Source organism: Salvelinus fontinalis, chromosome 23 (genome assembly GCF_029448725.1).
Source record: "Salvelinus fontinalis isolate EN_2023a chromosome 23, ASM2944872v1, whole genome shotgun sequence".
Taxonomy (NCBI): domain Eukaryota; kingdom Metazoa; phylum Chordata; class Actinopteri; order Salmoniformes; family Salmonidae; genus Salvelinus; species Salvelinus fontinalis.
The window spans coordinates 23,232,282-23,256,800 of record NC_074687.1 but is presented as its reverse complement, the minus strand read 5'-3'; the positions used below and the strand labels follow the sequence as shown (position 1 = coordinate 23,256,800).

Below are 24,519 nucleotides of genomic sequence, written 5' to 3'. Positions count from 1 at the left end.
GAAAACAGGTAAATTGATGGTAGGCCACACAGTAGTTATGTTCTATTAAATCATCTTCATTTTCCCCTTCTGATTTGTCACTGTTTTATTGACAGATGCATATGCTTCTGTTGTGCTTGCTTTCTCATTCACTCACTCACTCACTCATTCACTCACTCACTCACTCACACGGTATCTGTTGTGCCTGTTGGATGTTGGTGTCCTTCCTTCCTTCTCTCTCTCTTCAGATCACTTATGTGCATAGTTGCTGCATAACCTCTTCTGTGTCTTTGCCTGTGGCTAATTCCAAATGTGCATTTTTATTGGCTAATAATCTATGGCTAATATTCTGAATGTGCACTTTGTCTTTTCAGCCTCAGTTTTCACAGATAAAGCCAGAAGTAAAACGTCTCTTTTTCATTCCTAACCGTGGTTGGGTTGGTTGTCATAAGGCAACAGCTCTTCATAACAGAATGAGAGGGTTGTCGTAAATTGTCCTTATGTGCACCTGACGTTTACTACAAACAGATAGTAGTCAGTGCTTGACTTGGGTTGATAATAATACATACACTGAGTGTACCAAACAGTAAGAACACCTGCTCTTTTCAGACTGACCAGGTGAATCCAGGTGAAAGCTATAATCCCTTATTGATGTCACCTGTCAAATCCACTTCAATCAGATCATTCTATCACAGATCACACATTACAGAGCTAGTCAACTGGATAGATAGATGGGTAGATCCAGTCATTTTCATCAGAGACAGGAGATGTTACTGTAGTTCTTCGAGGTCGTTGCCTCTTGATCCCTCCCAGGATAATGGGTAAACAGGTGATCACCAGAACCAGGTACCTCTGACCAGGTGTTCCTCTACAGGTGCAGATACAGACCAAGAAGATTGACCTGAGTCATGTGACCTCCAAGTGTGGATCCTTGGACAACATTCGCCACCGGCCAGGTAAACAACCTGCTCTACCTGTGTACCGGTATTATACGTGTATGTGATGTGTTTCTGTTGATTATTTATGTGATGTGTATTATGTGATGTGTATTTTATATGGGAGCAGCAGTGCTGGTATGTCCAAGGCGTATTTCTCTGTCTTGGACAATAAAGTTGGACAAAATATTGATCTTATCTACCTGGGTCACCCCACACTGACAGTTGAGATATATGGGGACCTACAGTCAATCTACAACGCACTAAAACCATGTCGGGCTTGTATAGGAATTCGACTTTTACCTTACTGTAGATAAAGGAGTGATAGAGCATCATAGGATGCATCTCAAATGGCACACTAATACCAATATAATGCACTACTTTTGACCAGAGACATATGGGTATGGGCTGTAGTCAAAATTAGTGCACTATAAGGAAAATGGTGCCATTTAGGATGTGTACGTACAGTAAGTAAATCACGTGTGGTTTGTGATGCGGAAAAATCCCCCCTGCTCTGAGAGTGGTGACTGACTGCTGCGTCAGAGTCCTACACCGCCATCTGGTGGTCATACTGATGATCAGCTTCTGTTCAATATAATACATTCACACTGCCACACTCAATTCAATTCAATTCAAAGGGCTTTATTGGCATGGGAAACATATGTTTACATTGCCAAAGCAAGTGGAATAGATAATAAACAAAAGTGAAATAAACAATAAAAAATATAAAGTAAACATTACACTCACAAAGGTTTCAAAGGAATAGAGACATTTCAAAAGTCATGTTATGGCTGTGTACAGTGATATAACGATGTGAAAATAGTTCAAGTTCAAAAGGGAAAATAAATATATGGGTTGTATGTACAATCATGTTTGTTCTTCACTGGTTGCCCTTTTCTTGTGGCAACAGGTTACAAATCTTGCTGCTGTGATGGTACGCTGGTATTTCACCCAATAGATCAAATCAAAATCAAATGTTATTAGTCACATGCACCGAATGTCTGACATTTGGTCATACATTTGGCAAGAGGTTAGGAAGTGTAGCTCAGTTTCCACCTCATTTTGTGGGCAGTGTGCACATAGCCCGTCTTTTCTTGAGAGCCATGTCTGCCCACAGCGGCCTCTCTCAATAGCAAGGCTATACTCGCTGAGTCTGTACATAGTCAAAGCTTTTCTTCATTTTGGGTTAGTCACAGTGGTCAGGTATTCTCCCACTGTGTACTCTCTGTTTAGGGCCAAATAGCATTCCAGTTTGCTCAGTTTTTGGTAAATTCTTTCCAATGTGTCAAGTAATTATCTTGTTGTTTTCTCATGATTTGGTTGGGTTTAATTGTGTTGCTGTTGCTGTCCTGGGACTCTGTAGGGTCTGTTTGTGTTTGTGAACAGAGCCCCAGGACCCGCTTGCTCTTCTCTAGGTTAAGTGAAGGCTTTGTTATGGAAGGTTTGGGAATCGCTTCCTTTTAGGTGGTTGTAGAATTTAACAGATATTTTCTGGATTTTGATCATTAGCGAGTATTGGCCTAATTCTACTCTGCAGGCATTGTTTGGTGTTTAACGTTGTGCACGGAGGATGTCTCAATTTGGTGTTTGTTCCATTTTGTGAATTCTTGGTTGGTGAACAAACCACAGCCCTCACAACCATAAAGGGCAGTGAGTTCTTTAACTGATTCAATAATTTTTGCCAGATCCTGATTGGGATGTCAAGTTTTATGTTCCTTTTGATGGCGTCGAGGACCCTTCTTGGCTTGTCTCTCAGATCGTTCACAGCTTTGTGTAAGTTACCTGTAGTGCTGATTTTTAGACCGATGTAGGTTGAAGAGTTTTTTGTGTGCTCTAGTGCAACGGTGTCTAGGTGGAATTTGTATTTGTTGTCCTGGTAACTTTACGTTTTTTGGAACACCATTATTTTTGTCTTACTGAGATTTACTGTCAGGGCGCAGGTCTGACTAGGTACTAGGTACTTCTGTGGGCCCTCCTTGTTTGGGGACAGAAGCATGAGATCATCAGCAAACAGTAGACATTTGACTTCAGATTCTAGTAGGGTGAAGCCGTGTGCTACAGACTGTTCTAGTGCCCTCGCAAATTAATTGATATATATGTTAAAGAGGGCGGGGCTCTATGGAAAGAAATGTGTGTTTTTCGCCTATTTTAACAGCACACTTGTTGTTTGTGTACATGGATTTTATAATGTTGTATGTCATTCCCCCAACACCACTTTCCATCAATTTGTTTAGCAGACCCTCATGCCAAATTGAGTCATAAGCTTTTTTTGAAATCAACAAAGCATGAGAAGATTTTGCCTTTGTTTTGGTTTGGTTTGTTTGTTTGTCATTTAGGGTGTGCGTGGTGAATACGTGGTCTGTCATATATAGTCATTTGGTAAAAAGCTAATTTGACATTTGCTCAGTACATTGTTTTCACTGAGGGAATCAGTGGTGGTCAATGCCGTTTAAGATGAGGCAGGACGATTCTTTTTTTCTCATGAGCATGGCCTTATTTCTATTACAGCATATTGAATGACTGTCATTCATATTCCATTCACCCAGTTCAATGTAACATCGATAGGTTTAAGCTACTATATGATACTCACATTTTCCCTAAACCCATCATGAGGTTGCTACAACCTAGCCTATGAATGAAAGTTTACAACGTACACAGGCCGAGAGGAAAATGTTAGTGACACGTTCAATACCGCCTTGCAAACTCTTGCCTGCATCTAGCTGATCTAGGGTGTAATCATAGTCCAACATTTGCAAACGAGAGTTTCTATTTGTGACAAATCATGTTATGTTTATCCCTGTTTTGTTCTGTTTGCTTCTGTTTAAGAAACATTTTACAACAGAATAGGCAGAATAAATACACCCCTGATAAAACGTAAACACAGTTCACTTTCCTAGCAGCCATGTTGTATTCCTTCTTGCATCAATGCGCTTTCCTCCTCTCACCTTTTCCCTTCGCTTGTGGACTTCAGTGCACAACACATCAGCTGTATGTGACCATGCGAAAAAACCTTTCCAAGCCAAACCATTACATAACCGCTACACATAGCCTACATCGTTGTCACCATATATGCTAAAGTAATGTCATAGTCTACATAGCTAATAGAACCTGTATAATTTACGTCTGTAGCCATGAAGTGCTTTGAAAGGCTGGTCATGGCTCACATCAACACCATTATCCCAGAAACCCTAGATCCACTCCAATTTGCATACCGACCCAACAGATCCACAGATTATGCAATCTCTGTTGCACTCCACACTGCCCTTTCCCACCTGGACAAAAGGAACACCTATGTGAGAATCCTATTCATTGACTACAGTTTAGCGTAGTCATAGTGCCCTCACCATAGTGCCCTCAAAGCTCATCAATAAGCTAAGGACCCTGGGACTAAACACCTCCCTCTGCAACTCGATCCTTGACTTCCTGACAGGCCGCCCCCAGGTGGTAAGGGTAGTGCACTACAGAGGGTAGTGCATACTTCCCAGTACGTCACTGGGGCAAAGTCCTGCCATCCAGGACCTCTATACCAGGCGGTGTCAGAGGAAGGCCCTAAAACTTGTCAGACTAGTCAAAGACCACCCTAGTCAGGAGTGCCAAGTCGAGGTCCAAAAGGCTTCTAAACAGCTTTTACCCCAAGCCATAAGACTCCTGAACATCTAATCAAATGGCTACCCAGACTATTTACACCGCTGCTACTCGCTGTTGTTATCTATGCATAGTCACTTTAATAACTCTACCTACATGTACATATTACCTCAATTACCTCAACTAACTGGTGCCCCCACACATTGACTATGTACCGGTACCCCCCTGTATATAGTCTCGCTATTTTTTTTAACTGCTGCTCTTTAATTACTTGTTACTTTTATTTCTTATTCATATTTTTTTTAACTGCTGCTCTTTAATTACTTGTTACTTTTATTTCTTATTCATATTTTTTTTAACTGCATTGTTGATTAGGGGCTCGTAGGTAAACATTTCACTGTAAGGTACATCTGTTGTATTCGGGCGCATGTGACTAATACAATTTGATTTGATTTGTTTTACACCTGGTAGTTTGGTGGATGGGACTACCAGCTCTCTGTAACCTAGAGGGCAACAAATGGTCCGTCTTCTCTATACAATGTGTCTTGTAGGATGACAATGTCTGTATTTCCCTGTGTCCTAGTTAACCCATAGAGGTAGTGATTGATTTCCAAAGCACCTTTTCAATTACATTATCAAGTGATATATCAGCAGGGTATGGACCCCAGGAAGACTGTAATCATGGCAACAGCTAATGGGGATCCTGATAAGGACTAAGGGTCTCGTCTGTCTTTTCATCGGTTTGACTAATTATTGATGATAAAGTATAATGATTTATTGGAACAACTCTCTCTTTCTCTCTCACCATCTTACCCTTCCTTGTCTTCTTGACTTTCTCTCCCCTTCCCTCTGCCCCCCTTCTCCCTCTCTCCATCTGCTCCACTAGGGGGAGGCAACGTGCGCATAGAAAGTGTGAAGCTGGACTTCAAAGACAAGGCCCAGCCCAAGGTGGGTTCCCTGGATAATGCACACCACACCCCTGGTGGAGGCCTCATTATAGTAAGTCCCATCATACTGTAACCTCATCACAACGAAGATTGGTTGAGTCCCAAATGGCACCCTATTCCTTTATAGGGCCCTATGTGCTCTGGTCAAAAGTAGTGCTCAATAAAGGCAATGAGGTCCCATTTGGGACGCACGACTGATCAGTCGGACATCAGTCTCAAACAGTCTCCTCCAAGGTTAGCACCACTCGAACCCTCCATATGACATCTGTGTGTGTGTGTGTGTGGGTATCCCTCACATGTGTGCGTGCATCGGTGTGTGTATTCCCAACCTGTGCGTGTGCATATCCCCAACCTGTGTGTGTGTGCTTATCCCCAACCTGTGTGTGTGTGCATATCCCCAACCTGTGTGTTTGTGCTTATCCCGAACCTGTGTGTGTGTGCATATCCCCAACCTGTGTGTTTGTGCTTATCCCCAACCTTTGTGTGTGTGTGCATATCCCCAACCTATGTGTTTGTGCTTATCCCCAACCTTTGTGTGTGTGTGTGCATATCCCCAACCTATGTTTGTGCTTATCCCCAACCTTTATGTGTGCATATCCCCAACCTATGTGTTTGTGCTTATCCCCAACCTTTGTGTGTGTGCATATCCCCAACCTATGTGTTTGTGCTTATCCCCAACCTTTATGTGTGCGCGTATCCCCAACCTGTGTGTTTGTGCTTAACCCCAACCTTTGTGTGTGTGCATATCCCCAACCTATGTGTTTGTGCTTATCCCCAACCTTTATGTGTGCGCGTATCTCCAACCTGTGTGTGTGTGTGTATCTCCAACCTGTGTGTGTGTGCGTATCCCCAACGTGTGTGTGTGTGTGTGTGTGTGTGTGTGTGTGTGTGTGTGTGTGTGTGTGTGTGTGTGTGTGTGTGTGTGTGTGTGTGTGTGTGTGTGTGTGTATCTCCAACCTGTGTGTGTGTGTGTGTATCTCCAACCTCTGTGTTTGCGTGTATCCCCAACCTTTGTGTGTGTGCGTATCCCCAACCTTTGTGTGTGTGTGTATCCCCAACCTTTGTGTGTGTGCGTATCTCCAACCTGTGTGTGTGTATCCCCAACCTGTGTGTGTGTGTGTGTGTGTGTGTGTGTGTGTGTGTGTGTGTGTGTGTGTGTGTGTGTGTGTGTGTGTGTGTGTGTGTGTGTGTGTGTGTGTGTGTGTATCTCCAACCTGTGTGTGTATCTCCAACCTCTGTGTTTGCGTGTATCCCCAACCTTTGTGTGTGTGCGTATCCCCAACCTTTGTGTGTGTGTGTATCCCCAACCTTTGTGTGTGTGCGTATCTCCAACCTGTGTGTGTGTATCCCCAACCTGTGTGTGTGTGTGTGTGTGTGTGTGTGTGTGTGTGTGTGTGTGTGTGTGTGTGTGTGTGTGTGTGTGTGTGTGTGTGTGTGTGTGTGTGTGTGTGTGTGTGTGTGTGTGTGTGTGTGTGTGTGTGTACCTCCCGTCTATCTCAATTACCCTAACTCCTTGTAGATCGAGAGCCACAAGCTGCTGCTCCGTGACACGGCCAAGGCCCGGGTGGACCACGGGGTGGAGATCATCATGACCCAGTCACCGGTAACGGGCATGTCAGGGACGCTGTCCCCCCACCGCCACAGCCACCTGTCCTCCTCCGACAGCATCAACTTGCTGGAGTCTCCACAGCTAGCCACTCTGGCTGACGATGTCACCGCTTCCCTGACCATGCAGGGTTTGTGAGCGGCTTGACAACCTCTGCCCGGGCACTGGATCTTTTGACCACCACCCTGCCTCCAGTCAATCCCAGCCCAGATATTCAGGCACCCAGACACCCCAGGCACCGGACACCTTCACCCTTCCTCCAGCCACCATGTCCCCAAGGTCTGGACCCCCCTCACCCCGTCCTGCTTCCAGTTTCACTCCAGTCCACCACAGCCCCGGACACCTTCCCCCTGCCTACAGTCTCCTTCCAGTTCACCCCAGCCCTGAACACCTTCCCCCTGCCTACAGTCTCCCTCCAGTCCACCCCAGCCCTGAACACCTTCCCCCTGCCTACAGTCTCCCTCCAGTCCACCCCAGCCCTGAACACTTCCCCCCTGCCTACAGTCTCCCTCCAGTCCACCGCAGCCCTGGACGCTTTCCCCTGTCTCCAGACGACTAATCCTAGACTCCTGACACCCTCAACTTGCTTCCAGTTTAACCTGACCCCAAGCCTTGAACTCCCTCACTTTCCTCTAGTCCACCCCAGGCTCCACACCCAGCCTTCAATTTCCCACAAGTCCACCTCCAGCCTCGGGTACCGAACAGCCCACCCTGCCTCAACCTCACCCTGCCTCAACCCCACTCTGCTTCTAGACCACTCTGCCTCTAGTCCACTCTGCCTGTAGACTGCTCAGCCCCCCAGACACCTTCCCTTTGCCTCCACTCAGCCTCTACTCTTCCTGCTAGTCCATCCCTGACACCCTTACCACACCCTGCCTCCCGTCCATCCTAGGCCCTGGACACCCTCATCCCACCCGACCTCCAGTCCACCCTAGACTCCCTCACCCTGTCCCAGGCCTCAGACTTCCTCAATCCTGCTACTCATCAACCCCAGCCCAGACACTCAGACACCGCCATCCTGCAGCAGCCTCATATCCGCCGCCCGATGGTGCTGCCTACCCTGCCCTATGTCAACAAGATACATGAAGAAACAACAACAACAACCCTGAGGGAACTACAGAATATTTACAAAGTACTTTTGGTCCATTTTTGTTGATATATCCATTCCAAGTACCTGTATTTGGTGTATTGTTTTTATTTATGCTGCATATAGATAGATAGGTATATAAATATATAGATGATGTTGAAGCACTGACCCCAAATCAGCTTTAGCAAAATAATCGGGGTTTGGGCCAGGTATAGGGTGGGGTAGTCTCTGTTCAGTGCTTAGAAGCAGCTTTTTCTTGCCACAGGTAGAAAGTCACGTGGCCATACCCATACAATACCCGTGCCATCTCGCCAACACGTCTTGTTTTTCTCAGTAATGTGAATGGATGCCAAACTCAACATTCACCATACATCAAGCATCCTTGAGGCAAATCATGCTTGTCCAACATCCAATCTATATTAAATATATTAACAACTATATATATATATAGTACCAGTCAAAAGTTTGGACACATCTATTCATTCATTTTTTTGTACTATTTTCTACATTGTAGAATAATAGTGAAGACATCAAAATGTTGAAATAACACATAAAGAATCTTTTGGCATTCTCTTAACCAGCTTCATGAGGTAGTCACCTGGAATGCATTTCAATTAACAGGTGTGCCTTGTTAAAAGTTAATTTGTGGAATTTCTTTCCTTCTTAATGTGTTTGTGTTGTGACAAGGCAGGGGTGGCAAAAGAACAAGTCCATATTATGTCAAGAACAGCTCAAATAAGCAAAGAGAAATGACAGTCCATCATTACTTTAAGACATGAAGGTCAGTCAATCCAGAAAATGTCAAGAACTTTGAAAGTTTCTTGAAGTGCAGTCGCAAAAACCATCAAGCTCTATGATGTAACTGGCTCTCAAGAGGACCGCCACAGGAAAGGAAGACCCAGAGTTACCTCTGCTGCAGAGTTCATTAGAGTTACCAGCCTCGGAAATTGCAGCCTAAATAAATGTTTCAGAGTTCAAGTAACTGATACATCTCAACATCTACTGTTCAGAGTAGACTGTGTGAATCAGGCCTTCATGGTTGAATTGCTTTAGAGAAACCTCTACTAAAGGACAACATTAAGAAGAAAATACTTGCTTGGGCCAAGAAACATGAGCAATGAACATTAGACTGGTGGAAATCTGTCCTTTGTCCTGATGAATCCAAATGTTTGATTTTTTGTCTTTGTGAGACATGGCAGTAGGTAAACGGATGATCTCCATGTGTTTGTTTCCCACAGTAAAGCATGGAGGAGGTGGTGTGATGGTGTGGTGGTGCTTTAATGGTGACACTGTCAGTGATTCATTTACAATTGAGGTGAACGGATGAGGTGAACGGATGATCTCCATGTGTGTGGTTCCCACCGTAAAGCATGGAGGAGGAGGTGTGATGGTGTGGGTGTGCTTTGCTGGTGACACTGTCTGTGATTTATTTACAATTGAAGGCACACTTAACCAGCATGGCTACCACAGTATTCTGCAGCAATACTCCATCCCATCTGGTTTGTGCTTAGTGGGACTATCATTTGTTTTTCAACAGGAGAATGACCCAATACACACCTCCATGCTGTGTAAGGGCAATTTGACCAAGAAGGATGAGACGGTTTGGGATGAGTTTGACTGCAGAGTGAAGGAAAGGCAGCCAACAAGTGCTCAGCATATGTAGGTACTCCTTCAAGACTGTTGGAAAAGCATTCCAGGTGAATCTGGTTGAGAGAATGCCAAGAGTGTGCAAAGCTGTCATTAAGGCAAAGGGTGGCTTTTTTGGTTACTACGTGATTCCATATGTGTTATTTCATAGTTTTGATGTCTTCACTATTATTCTAACATGTAGAAAATAGTTTAAAAAATAGAAAAACTTGAATGAGTAGGCATGTCCAAACTTTTGACTGGTACTGTATATATATATATATATATATATATATATATATATATATATATATATATATGCCAGCTCTTTGTCAGCAACAACATCTCTTCAAAAAACTATTTTAAAAAGTGATAAGTCCTTTAAGTATAACTTATACCTGTACAATTGCATTACTGCAAGCACTAGATAATGGTATGATGAGCATGTATCAATTCTAGTTATGGAAAGAGGCTATTTTCTATTTCAAATAAAAGGATTTGAGTAAGTTATTTACTGAATCATTGGATAAAGATATGAACACTTCTTCATGTTTTTGTAGATATTAGTTGACTAGTATGTTATGTTTGTTGAAGTTGACTTCAGACAACTGTGCTGATATTGTTAAGAAGTGCATTTTTCAGGCCTGCAATAGAGTACTAAAGGCCCTGTGCCAGACTAGCTACCTGTCCAGGGGGTGTACTTGTACATCAAGCTGCCTCACACTACAGAAACAGGAGTTAGGCTCCTGCCCATATGGGCCATTCTGGCTCGAACAAGGCTTATTTTACTTACAGAGTATTACATGTACCCTAATTATTTTACTTAACTATCTATCACCTTGTCCGAAGAGCCCGTGGATTTCGATGATAAAGAGTCAGGTTACAATCAAGATATTTTTTATAATTGAATCATTCCAATTTGCAGCAGCACATACTTCAGTAGCACAACACATTAGGCTACATCTCCATTACTTCACTTCTCTGTCACTCACACATCTCTCCCGTGAATCCTCCTCACACGTAGGTGAGTCTGGGAAGGGTAGTTTCATATTCATATCATATTCATAGTTTCATAAGAGTCCAAACATAAAATCTCAATGGCAATGACAATGCCATAATACAATTCTCAGATACACATGACATATTTCTGATTATAAAATATATTTTACTTACAGAGTACTAAATAATGCTACTCTCAAGAGTTCTCTCTGGGAGTTTTTCTTCTAGAAGGCTGGTTTGGCAGTCCTGGTTAAGTTTAAGAGGAGGCTGCAGTGATTCTCATCTCACAAATCTCAGTTCAAAAGAAACTTTGATGTAGCTGAAAGCTCACAGAAGCTGTGATCACGATCCATTCACTAATGCTAGCTACAGTAGGCATTGGATGGCTGTAAGATATTTTAGTCCATAGTGTTTGATGAACACCCCAAGGCTCTTAGAGCAGGCTGAGAATGCACTCAAGAGGGCTTGCAGTTGTCTGAACCATATTGTGAATGAAACTATGACTATTATTTAAATATTCAATTTAGGAAGCAGCTGTGGAACTCTGGTCCCTGTATCCTTACAGTTCACTTCTAGATGCTTGGTTTGTTTTGTGTAAAACATTTAGGGTGGGGAAATAAAGTGGGAAAATGCATTAAAAAAATAAATTTCATATAAACAAACTTTTAAAAAAGGAACTCAACAAATCATGTTGCATCTGTTTGATAAAGTGTTACGGTGTATTTTTTCTGTTGCCGTTGTGGTATTTAGCCCTCCTTCCTCTCCTAGTATTCCTGATGTTTGTTTGCTTCTGTGTACTTTCTGCATCCCCCTATCTCCTATCCTCTGCCCCAACCTACAGCAACTGTTAATGTCATTAAAGTTAGATGTACGCAGTTTTTTCTCCTGTTGATAAGGTACTAATAAAAAAATGCTCTTAACAATTAATGACAATAAAAAAACTATGAAGAACACTCTCGTTTTGATTATTTCCAAACTTTGCTGAACTTGTAGTTACCACCAATGTTTTTATAGTAAACTAAAACTGAAACAAAAACTAATCATGAAAAACAATTTGAGTCATGTCTTTGGTCACGTTTGCGTGGGTCAAACAAAAACACACTAATGACTGGTTGACAAAGCCTCCCACAATGCAGGCGATGAATGCAGGACGAAGTTGGTGAAGAGCAGCTGCAGAAAAACGTCATGACTTTTGATCACGCTTTTTTGTAAAGTTCATTCAGTCTACCTGTTTTTTATCTCCAGAACGCAACAAACTTTGAAAGGGTCCACCGACTTGACAAAAATGATCCGCACGAATGTGTCCATTGAGATGAGCAGACGCAAGACTCCTATCCCACATTCACACATAATATCTGCGCATGTGCACGGGTGTGCTTCACACCACTACAACATGGTAGCTATGGGACCAAAACAGTGGAGAAGTTTAGTCTCGCGCTTCAACGCTCCTGGTTGTTGTGGAAATTGACCCACTACTACTGTTAACTTGTGCATCTACGTCAGTGGTTCTCTAACCTCTCCTCTGGAACCCCCAGATGTTTCACAATTTTGTTATAACCCTGAACTAACAAACCTGATTCACCTAGTCAAGCGCTTGATGATTAGTTGACCATTTGAATCAGGTATGCTACCTGTGGAATAGTTGAAATACATGAAACGGCTGGGGGTCTCTGGGGAGAGGTTTGAGAACTCCTGATCTACATTATCTCGTTGAGTGTATCTTTAAACCAAACCTATGACCTGACCCATCCCCGTATGCATTACTGCCCCACAGTGGCAAGAAATGACATCCCAAAAAACACAAAAACTATAAAACACATAAAAGGCTCCTAGCCACATGCTGACCAGACCGGACACTTCGCAAAATAAATTTAGAAATCCATGTTATTCAATTATTGCACCCACACTGCTTGCGCGCGCCAACAAGCGTCTGCGACGCCAAGGGCTAAAATAGAAGTAGTTCCTATTTCTGACGCAGATCGCGCTGAAAGTCATCTCCTCATTGGTTTATAGAAGCAGGTACCCACGTGCCATCTCCTCATTGGTTATATCCACGTGGGTGACTGAAAGACGAACTTTGTTGCCAGTTGTCGTGGTAATACAATGAAAGTTTAGATGCGATCACCATATAAGTTCAAAGATGAAAAAGCCTGGAAGGAGGAGAGATGACTAGAAATGATTCGGTTGCCGTTTTATGTGTGGATTATTTGTCAGAGTAGAGGTCCTTGTGCATTTCAGGTAAAATAACAACTCAATGTTTATATCCCAGGACAAATTAGCTAGCAACAGCAAGCTAGCTAAATAGGACAAATTAACATTAGCTAGCAAGGGCAAGCTAGCTAGCTAAATTGCCATACATGTTTAATGCTTTTCGACCTGTCCCCAAATTAATGTCATTGGTTCAGAGTTTGTTTTGATATTTTAACCTGCGTGTCGTGATCGCGTTTAGTGTAGGGAGACAAAATACATTTATGCACGATAGCGCAGGCACGCAGCCGGTTTGGGTTCCGTGTTAGGCTTCTTTCTGTCCCTAAAACTGAAACTAAATCATATAAAAACGAAATAGAAAATGTTTTTCTAAAACTTTAACTAAATAAAATCTAGTAAAGTGGATCTGAAACTGAATTTCAAATAAAAATCTTAAAACTAATAGAAATAAATAGGAATATTAAAAAAAAACTATAATAACCTTGGTTTACCCCCCTCTAAAGTGCAGGAAAGAGAGTGACACATGTTTTTAAAATCTTTTAATCATTCTTTGAGATGCAACAAGAAAACAAACGTTTCGGCTGCTAGGCCACCATCAGTGTTGGTCTGTTTTAACCTCTACCCTGTAGCTACACTCAAGATGCTTCTCAAATGGCAGCCTATTGGTCAAAAGTAGTGTACTATATATGGAATAGGGTACCATTTGGGACATACCCTCACTGTCTGCACTCTCCCGCAGAGCAAAGAATAAGAGCTGCGACACCAGAGGGTTTTTGAAAAGTTTATTATGTGAAATAGCAGAGGAGATAAATAAATTAAGACTGAGGGGATAGATAGGGAGAGTGAGTTTTGATGGCCAGTCTTGAGCAAAGCCAGTCACCTCTACTGGCCCAATCCAGGCAGTAAGTAAGTGATGGAAGGTTTAGCTTAACTACTGCAACGTTTCGGTGAGTCATCCCTACCTCTTTTCCCTCACCGACCCACGGTGGAGAGGCATACCAGGGGACAAACAACAAGAGCATCTGACGGTTGGCTGGAGAGAAAAAAGGATGGCTTCCAATGGAGGAAAATAGAGAGCAGAGTCGGAGGTCGGAGTCAGACCAACAAAAAAAAAGAATGAAACGAACAACAAAAATTACATCTCATAGTCCATTTTCCCCCTGTCTCTTTATCAGGTGGTGGTGAAGTAACCGTGGGGGAGTGGATGTCCTGACACCGTTGGGTCTGCAGATAACACGTTAGCTTCCTCGTTAGCCACTGCAGCTGGAGGATCCTTAAATAGACATGATGTGCTTGACAAAGGCTGCAGGGGTGAGGAGGAGGGAGGAGTGAGGGGAGGCAAAGGAGGGAGGAGGGGGAGGTAGAGGGGTGAGGAGGGAGGGTTAGGAGGTGGTCACAGGTGAAATAAAAAAGATAGAAAAAGAGGAGTGAGTAAGCACGTAAAGCTTTTTGATCTACATTAAAAATAAAAACAGACAATACAAATCTATAACTACGGTATAATCTAATAAATGTTTTTGGACTGAAATATGGTTCTATCTTATGTACAATATAACATATCCAAAGACCTGTATGATGTAAGTTTTCCTCCCAAATTGCACCTATTCCCTATGGGCCCTGGTATAATGTTGTACACTATGGGCGATTCTCTTACGGCAAAAGCAATGTGCATTGTGATTGGATTTTTAAAAAGTCATCAATGTAGGGGAATTTTGTCTTTGTTTTTTTTAACCTAACTTTTAACCTAAATCCAATGACATGGTGACATTTTTTATTGTTGTTGACAACTCAACCAAATGTTAAAGCTGCAATACGTAACTTTTTGGGTGACCCCGACAAAAACTGTGAGTTATAGATCTGACATTCTCATTAAAAGCAAGTCGAAGAAGCACATGTTACATGTGTGCTATTTCTATGATTCTCATTTTTAAGTTTAGTTTTTGTGTCTTTTACTTTCGGTTTTATACACCAGCTTCAAACAGCTGAAAATACAATATTTAAGGTTATGGAAAAAATATTTCACAGTAGTTTGGATGGTGCAATGATTCTCTATACCAACTGGTTGCCCGTGTGCCGAATTTGGCACGCAGGTGATATTATTTGGCCCCCCAAGATTTCTGAGCAAAAACAAATAAATTATATATAAAATTATATATATTATTATATATATAGCAAATCAGCTCCAAGTGATTTTAATTTAGGAAATCTGTTCCAAAGTATTTCCACACATGATATAGAATCTATGTGATCGTATACAAATGTATACAAAGTTTCAAATGATAATGTTTTAGTCAAATAATATATCTGTTTGAGCTTCTTCCAGTCCATTTGCAGTCTGCAAATGATTTGTCATTATGTTCAGGCCCCCTGACCTTCCATGAAAGAACAAATCATCCCGTGGCTGAATCTAGTTGATGATCACTGCAATACACTATACTTCCTTGTTTTGTCACATAAACTGAAATCAAAACTAGACGTTGAACTGATGTCTGTGGCCAGTGGGAAGTCACCTACTTATAATACATATTGTTGAAGAAAAGTATCAAATCACGCTGCCAGATTATACTGAGGTTTATGGTAATTGTTTGACATTGGTTGTGCACTACGAAAATGTCTCCCTATATGTAATAGGGTGCCATTTGGGATGTGACCTAAGACTTGGAAGACTTGAAAGCTTACCCTCGAAGTTAATACTGCCGTTCTCGTCCTCCTGTCCTTGCATGAGGGCATCAATCTCAGCCTCGCTCATCTTCTCACCTAGAGGGAGGGAGAGGTGAGAAAGGTCAGGTCACCAGCTGGTCTGGTGTCATATAATATACGCAGACAGGAACTCATGCACTCATACACAAACTTCATGTTAAAACTAAACCAAGGCAGCCACTCACCCAATGTTCCAAGGACAATACGCAGCTCCGCTCCCATCACGGTGCCATTGCCCTCCTTGTCAAAGACGCGCAGACCCTCAACGTAGTCATCGAAGGTTCCCTTGTTTGGGTCGTTGACAATGTGCTGGAGCATGGGAAGGAAGGCCTCGAACTCCAATCTCTTGGCGGCCATGTCTGTGGGCAGCCAGAGTGAGAGGAAATGCACTATAAGTATACAGTACGCTCCGGGTGAAGTTTCGCCTAGGTACAGACCTAGGATCAGCTTTTTCTCCAGCTATCCTAACCTTAACCATTAGTGGGGAATATGACAAACTGACTCCAGATCAGTGTGTGTGGGCAACTTCACCCTGGCCTACATCATACAATACACTACTAGCAGTTATACCATTGAGACTAAACTCTGTGTGTGTGTGTGTGTGTGTGTGTGTGTGTGTGTGTGTGTGTGTGTGTGTGTGTGTGTGTGTGTGTGTGTGTGTGTGTGTGTGTGTGTGTGTGTGCGTGTGCGTGTGCGTGTGTCAAAATATAACTACATACATAGATGGGGCGGCAGGTAGCCTAGTGATTAGAGCGTTGGGCTCGTAACCGAAAGGTTGCAAGATCAAATCCCCGAGCTAACAAGGTAAAAATCTGTCATTCTGCCCACTTAACCCACTGTTCCAGGCCATCATTGAAAATAAGAATTTGTTCTTAACCAACTTGCCTAGTTAAATAATGGTAAAAAAAATATTAAAAGATACTGTACATACATAGTGAAATAACATAAAGGTATATCACGTTTCACACTGGCAGGTATTGTAACCCTACTTCAAAGACCTTCTGCAGCTACTCAGGCTTAACAGCACCGATGGAGGGATCTGTCAGCTACTCAGGCTTAACACCACAAATGGAGGCATCTGTCCATCATGACAGGTGCTGACTTTTTACAATGTGCTATATAATGGATCTGACAAATGCCAAGGTGTAATCCATAGACTTTGATAGACATCGCATCATTGTATTTGTCTCATTATGGCGTCTGTGAGAGCGCGAGCAGCGACGGTAGTCCTTCTACTACTTCTATGAGTTGGCAAACAAACTGAAACGGTGCATACTGCCTCCTGAAGTATGTTATTTGAACAGGTATGGTTGGTGATTTACTACCACCTGCAGTTGTGGAATGTTTGCTCACGAGTATAATTAATTGGCTGATCTCTCCTGATGACCTCGGTTGAATTATGTGATCCTTTCCTAACCCATAGGAAGTCCTACTCAGTTGACTACTTCAAAATGGTGGAAGTCCTCAATGGCGCAGCCCATACCGAAACCGTCTTTTGTCTTCTATCTATCTCTATGGTGCGGTCACTTATTGAAGGACATGTTCTCTTCCCTAGTGTGCTATAGTAGGACAAACTTGTGTGTCCTTGTATCCGTTTGTGTATGTGTGTGTGTGTGCGTATGCCTGCACTTGTGTGTCCTTGTATCCGTTTACGTACTGTATATGTGTGTGTCTTACCTTCATCGGAGGGGTTGCCCAGGACTTTGCGCACCTCCTTGTTGGTGGGGTTCTGTCCCAGGGCGCGCATGATATCAGCGACCTGGTTGTAAGCCACCTTCGCGTCACCCACCCTGTCAAAGAGACCGAAAGCCTCCTTGTAGTCTGTGGTGTGGTGAGGTGAGATATGAGAGAGAGAGAGAGGGTTTTATTATCAGAGTACCTGGGCTAGAGGCCAACAGAAGCTATTGTAACAAACCAAGAGATCTATGAAACAAACATGCAGACCGTCTTTGGTGTTTTTGCAGGGATTATTGTAAATATCTCAAATCAATGATGAGAGTTTTGCCCTATCCTTTTTATTATTGGATCTTGATGTAGAATTGCCTCCTGTTTATATTTGATTTAACCTGTAATTATCCAGGAAGTTCCGTTGAGGTCAGAATACCTCTTTTACAAGGGAGACCTGGCCAAATATATAATTTCAATCAAGCAGAGCAGGTCATTTATGAGAAAATGGATCTAGGTAAATTGAGAGAAATATCTTTGTAGGGCTGCTTTCTGTGTCAGCACATGCGCACTTGCGTAACAGCAGGCTGTTGCACTTATCCTCTAGGTGGGGTGCGCACGTCACTCTTCATCCTCACTAACAGTGGTGGAAAAAATACTAAATTGTCATACTTGAGTAAAAGTAAAGCTTTAATAGAAAATGACTCAAGTAAAAGTGAAAGTCACCCAGTAAAATACTACTTGAGTAAAAGTCTAAAAGTATTTTGTTTTAAATATACTTAAGCATCAAAAGTAAATGGAATTGCTAAAATGTCATTAGGTATCAAAAGTGAAAGTATAAATCATTTCAAATTCCTTATATTAAGCAAACCAGATTGCACAATTGTTTATTGATGGATAGCCAGGGGCACACTCCAACACGCAGACATAATTTACAAAGGAAGAATTTGTGTTTAGTGAGTGCCAGGTCAGAGGCAGTTGGGATGACAAGGGATGTTATTTTGATAAGTGTGTGAATTGGACCGTTTTCCTGTCAAAATGTACTTTTGGGTGTCAGGGAAAATGTATGGAGTAAAAAGTACATTATTTCCTTTAGGAATGTAGTGAAGTATAAAGTAAAAGTTGCCAAAAATATAAATAGTAAAAGTAAAGTACAGATATTATTACTTAAGTATTTTACACCACTGCTCACTAACAATTGCGCACGTGCAATGGGGAGAGACGACACCAGCCCGGGGAGAAGATAACAAGAGTTACCTACCTAGCCTAAACATTTATGTGCTTTTGATGGAACTCAATTGAAAGTGATCCGTTGAAAGAGGAATAGTTATTATGTGATTTCCTGCTCGCGCAAGCCCCAGCTGTCTCTTTCTCTCTATCACTTGCGGGCCGCCCAGGACGAAAGCATTTAAAGCACCAACTTGGAATCGATACTGCAGAGAGAATATGAGCCCCGCTCCTTTATAAGGCAATGCTGTGAATGGACTGAGTAAACCAAGAGAATGCTGACAGTGGCGTAACCAACATCCAGCGAGGGCGATGACTGCGCTATCGCATGCTGACGAGGGAGGTGAACAGGGCGCAGTGACCAAAGTTGAACTTTATGCAAATATTCCACAACATCGTGTTGCTATTGACCAATCGAAGCTCACTATAGTGTCCAGCCCCTACTGGATTGGCTGTTGATATCTAGCACTGCCTGGCATGCTTGCTCGCTTGCTAGCACCAACATGAGGGCGAAGCAACAATGGATTTCCGAATTTAGGAGTTAAAATGGATCTCAGTTGGCATCCTCCAGGGCATTCTCTGGTAATAAGCTCAGCTTTATCAAAGGGTGACAATATGAGACAGGATGCATAAGTGTTTGACATTTAGAATGTCAATGAGAATGGAATAATAAATTGGAAATCATACATGTGTTATTAGGCCTACGGATACGTTTTTTTGCTGTTCCATATTGCTTGACAACTTTAAAACCTTTTACTGCTGTGAGCTAAATCAAGATGGGCTTAACACATGGTTATGGGCTTAAACAAAGAGCACGCCTGTACCATTTCAGATATAGAGTTGAAATGTATTGAATTTTGAGTTTGCATCCCAATATGACACTTTATATATAGTACCAATCAAGAGTTTGGACACACCTACTCATTCAAGGGTTTTTCTTTATTTTTACTATGTTCTACATTGTAGAATAATAGTGAAGACATCAAAACTATGCAATAACACATATGGAATCATGTAGTAAGCAAAAAAGTGTTAAACAAATGAAAATATATTTTATATTTGAGATTGTTCAAAGTAGCCACCCTTTGCCATGATGCCAGCTTTGCACACTCTGGAATTAGTAGGTGTGTCCAAACTTTTGACTGGTACTGTACATTACAGAATACTTTAATATCACAAAACCAATTAACATAGAAACACCAGTTTAAAAAAAATTATAATGTTAATTAATTATGAAATTATGAAAAATATTTATAACATTCCACCCATGAGGCCATTAGGGGGCGATTTGGTCAGTTGACTGCAACCAGCCTTTATGTTATAACAGGTTATAACTCATTGTGACAGTTTATAACGGGTCAAGTGGTACCCTAATCTGTGGTGCCCTAATCTGTGGTCCAACCAGATATCAGATACCATGAATTTAATTGAATAGTTTTGTTGTTTGTTTATATAATATATCAGGCTTTTTTGCCCAGTGTTAATTTAGCCATAATGTGTTTACATTCATATAGAGGGGTGAACTGTGTCCTAAGAACCTTAGAGGCTTGACCATTGCAATTTTGGAAAATGTATTGAGATTGGCTGCAGGTGCAACGTTCACCTCTATAGGAAATATCAAGTTGTAAATACCCTCCCGAGGTTGTTTAATGTTACAAGTTCTTTGGGTTATTCAGATCAAAAGTAAGCCTAGTCAAAATATTACTATTGCATTTTTTGGGGTATTTGTTATATTTTTAAACACTACTTAGTCCAGGTGTAGGAAAAGTAACATTGAGATATAAATCAGTGGCAGCTAATCCATTTTGGGTAAATACTATGTAAAAAGACCTAAAGTGGATTTATTATAGTGGGTTTTAGTCGGCGTCAGAGGTACAGACCTGGGTTCAAATACTATTTGAAATCTTTGCTCTAGCCTGCCTGGAGTGCCAGGTGAGCGAGGTTTGCGGTTTGCGGTTCTGGGATTATTCTATTGGTCCATTAAGCCAGGCACGCTCTGAAAAATTATTTTAAATGATTTCAAATAGTATTTTAACCCAGGTCTGCGAAGGTGCAGGGTTAGTGATCTGTTTTACAGCAGTGATAGTGATACATTTTTACAGCAGTGACAGCGATATCTGATTTTTTTTTTTTACAGTAATAGTAATATGGCCGGGTTTTCAAGACACATATTTAGCCTATAGTATTGGCCTAAGAAACACTTTCAATAGATCATTTAACATGCTTTTTAAACTGTCCCTTAGTAAATGGTTTAGTGAACTTACCCTCATGCTGGTCGGGAGTGAACTCCACCTATAGAGGAAAGCAGAGAAAAGCAATCAGAACATTGAAAGAAAGTGGGGGCCCACTTTGGAACATTTACAGCCAGTGTAGTAATACCATCCTGGCACAATTCCACTGTCTGCTATATCAGATCTGAGACTTTCTATGGACTTAAACCCTCCTATCATACTGTCTAGGGAAATTGTTGAGTAGCCTCAACTACAGCCTTTCTATAACTCCCCAGAACAGTTTCTCTCCTAAACCTGATTCTAGAAAGAGAGTCTTGGTATCGCAAGACTACCAGTGTAGTAGGCTAACTCCACTTTACTTAACTCCACTTCCAGGTCCAGATATTGACTTACAGGGGGCTTGGGTCATCTCCTTACTATTTTACAGTCCATCTTACACACCAATGAAACTGAGTGCCATAAGAAGGGGATGAGGTTTTGGGGTACCCGTCTGCAATAGTCTCCCAGTTTTACTTTAGGTCTCATACTGTCTCAAATGTGAGGCCATCTGCTATTGGGCTGTTGGAGTAGGCCTAGGCTATACACACCAGGCTCACTACCTTGAGATCAAACACAAAACATTTTCAAGTGATTATGTACCAGTAGATTTTCCTTTGACTCCTTACAGTGTAGAAAAACATTTTACAATAATTTTGCAAATGACTAACTGCAAAAGGGATATATAGCTTAATATGCATCTCTTAATCTTGTATTGCTGCATAAACAATACTGATTGTATTGTAGCCTGCTTTACTGTGTGTAGGTTATTTTGACCATTGGATTTTGCTTGAAAATAACACAGTCAATTGGATTATAAATTGGACTAATCCAACAAAAACACCACATATCCCACTCTGCAAAGACATAAATTCAACATCGATTCCACATCGGTTCAAAGTAATTTCGTTGAAATTGTGTGGAAACAACGTTCATTCAACAAGCGTGGCCCAGTGGAAAGCAAGTAAAAGAAATGATAAAGAGTTATGCTCCCATCAGCTAAGAAATATTACCCCTACAAATCCTTGAGACAAAATTAGCTCCACAGCTATACTCTTATGATGGTACTCGGTCTTTGAGGTCCATCTTTAGATACTTGAACATGTCCACATTTGGTGACAAGTTCCATTGCCATTTCACCTTGTTACAAACTCGTTCAGCCTATCAGGGGAGCCGAGGGGCATAGGGCGTGGCTTAGATGAGCGCGAGCATCGCCTCTCCGGAGCTATCCGAGGTTCTGTCTCAACATTTTTAATCCTGCATCAGAATTAGGTCCGTCTCAGAGAGCACTCTTAACATTTGCCATAGAATACATTATGGAAAACATGACAAAATAATTCCAACATAATTATTTGTCAAAATACAACAGTAGGCCTACTTTGTTAAACTATTTCAAAACTGTGGTAACTCCATAGGTTGAAATAGGTAGCCTAATAAGTAACATGTGCCTACAATATCCTAACAGCACACAAATAGATTGGTTATCAATTTGTATATTTAAATTGAATAGGGATTTACATTCCCATATAATATGTAGTCTAGGCCCATATGATTGTAGCATCAAGCATGTAGTGATAATGGCCCTTCACTGGCAACCATACCATACTGTAGCTTCAGAAAAACACTCCCAACGAACGACCAGGTCAAACACCGGCTACATCTCACATATGCAACGGAGAGACTCTAAAGAAGCATAGTAACAAATAAAGCCTAGTAAATGTAAATATTTAAATTATATTGTGACTCATGAAAGAATAGCATAATTTAACATTACAATAACATTTGTATTTTGCAGACAGGCAAAGTGCCCAATAGGATAGCGGGAGGATGCAGGGCATAGGCTAGGGGAGGCAGGGTAAAGCAGAAAGAACATAGTTACCTTGACTGTGGACAAGTCAAGTGGGGGGGGAGCAGCGACCACATCAGGCTCGGGTGCGGGAGCAGGTGCGGCTGCCTTTGCAGGCTCGGCTTTCTTGGCGGGTGCCGCCTTAGCGTCCTTCTTGGGTGCCATTTTAGCAGAGAGTAAGTTAGTTAGCTACTTCACCGATAATTCAGACTGTTCCCGCGTAAGCTTGGAGAAGACTCGGAGCATGAAGGGAGCATCTGGGCGTATATATATGAGTATATTTTACAAAGTACCCTCGTCAAAGCAGCCCAAGGGACGGGATTGGACAGCGCAAGGAGAGGCGTGGGGGGCTGTGCTATACATGGAATAGGGACACCCCATGTAAGTCGCGGCCGAGGATGAGCGTTAGAAGATGTTTATTTAAAACAATGCTAGCTATGGAAAAAAATAAAAACATGGGAAGCGGTGATTGAGGTCGTGTTACCCGGTAGTCTAAAGGGCAGCCGCCCGGTAACGATAGCCTGATTTTTACAGCCACTGTTTTATATCGGCTGAGCCAAGGAATGCATCAGTCTTGTGTGTTGTGATGACACACAACATCGCGCAGTATCTTTCCAGTGTCTCTCGGTATGAGGAAATGTATCTATGGGGCTATCAGGGACAATAAGATGGTTCAGTTTTCAATGTTAATAAAATGTAGCTTTCTATTCTTCTAGTCAGATGTGGGTTATATGCATGCAATGAGGTGCAGGTTTGTTTTTATCTCTGACCGTTTTCTCATTCATGCATTTTCCCTATAGTCAAGGCTACTTGATGAACAGAATATAAATAGAATAGAATAGAAAGCATTACAATAAGTGGGAATAGAATATAACTTTTTGACCAGCCAAGGGTGGATTTCTTTCATGGGCTTCACCAAACCTTAATTTTTTTTTTAAAAACTACATAAGATAGAGAATAGAGTCAAATAGGCCCAAGTAGAGAATAACAAATCAGGGATATGACTACTTCTAATGTGGTCTATTTCTTATGAAAACCAGATACAGTTATGAGTATAACGTGTTCTCTTTCTATTTCATTTGGATTCTCAGCTTTGAGGGTAACATGATCATGATTAGTTCATAACATTTAGTAGATGTACTGTAAATGGTGATGAATGGACCATCCTTCTTCCTGTGGTGGTGCTACCCACAATACTGTGTCGTTGTCACTCAAGTTTCTCTTGTCTGCGCTTCATTCCTCTATCACATGCCATTAACCTTTCTTTCCTGGTAGTCTTCTTATTTCCTGACTGTCGCAGCTCACTGTTTGTTTGTCAGTTGTCTTTAACTTTTTGACATCCTGAGCAGAGGCGCTATAGAGCAGCCTATGAGAAGACCAAGGATAAGTACAGCAGTGTGTTGGATGATCCTAGAAACCTCCTGGTTAAAGAGAACTGCAAGAATAGCCAGGTAAAGCTACGATTTGGCCTGCTGCGGAGTCACACCCCTGTCCGCCTTTGCCTACTCTGGGCCTATCAGAACGCCTGCTTCTGAGCCCGGTTCATGAGGTCATCTGACTGCAGGCCTTTCGGGAGGTCGTAGTCGCATGGCTAAGATGTCATCATTCGTATTCAACTCTCTCTCTCTCTGTCTTTTTCCTTATGCCACAGGTGTCATACTCTGCTACTCAAATAGCCCTCTGTGGTGGTTTGAGTGAGCGGCTACACTCTCATTGATTTGTGCACTCAGTGTTGAACCCATAAACTTGGTTGAACCCTTTCTCATTTCAGTTCTAATGACAATTGTCAAAAGCAAATTCAGAATTGTCAAAACCATAAAAGCTAATAAAAAAGCATATACA

The 24,519-nt window shown here is 41.9% G+C and overlaps 2 protein-coding genes across 16 annotated transcripts in view; one reads left to right on the top strand and one right to left on the bottom strand.

The window, feature by feature from the left end:
* The window catches only part of map2 (microtubule-associated protein 2), a 139,803-nt gene extending 128,086 nt beyond the window's left edge, over positions 1–11,717 (top strand). For 14 of the 15 annotated variants that reach the window (XM_055878277.1, XM_055878272.1, XM_055878282.1 and 11 more), the window contains 3 exons: positions 854–935; positions 5,386–5,498; positions 6,966–11,717. In XM_055878277.1, the coding sequence (XP_055734252.1) occupies positions 854–935; positions 5,386–5,498; positions 6,966–7,190 (420 nt within the window). In that variant the 3' untranslated portion in view covers positions 7,191–11,717. The remainder of the gene's footprint in view (positions 1–853; positions 936–5,385; positions 5,499–6,965) is intronic. The other variant, XM_055878274.1, reaches the window with a different exon arrangement.
* A 2,023-nt stretch (positions 11,718–13,740) lies between these two features.
* myl1 (myosin, light chain 1, alkali; skeletal, fast) lies at positions 13,741–22,923 on the bottom strand. The gene is made up of 6 exons (XM_055878298.1): positions 22,711–22,923; positions 20,829–20,856; positions 17,350–17,493; positions 15,858–16,031; positions 15,652–15,729; positions 13,741–14,275 (listed from the first exon to the last, which is right to left on the bottom strand). The coding sequence occupies exons 1-6, from the start codon at positions 22,840–22,842 to the stop codon at positions 14,247–14,249; spliced, it is 585 nt and encodes a 194-aa protein (XP_055734273.1). The 5' UTR covers positions 22,843–22,923; the 3' UTR covers positions 13,741–14,246.
* Between the last annotated feature and the right edge of the window lie 1,596 nt (positions 22,924–24,519).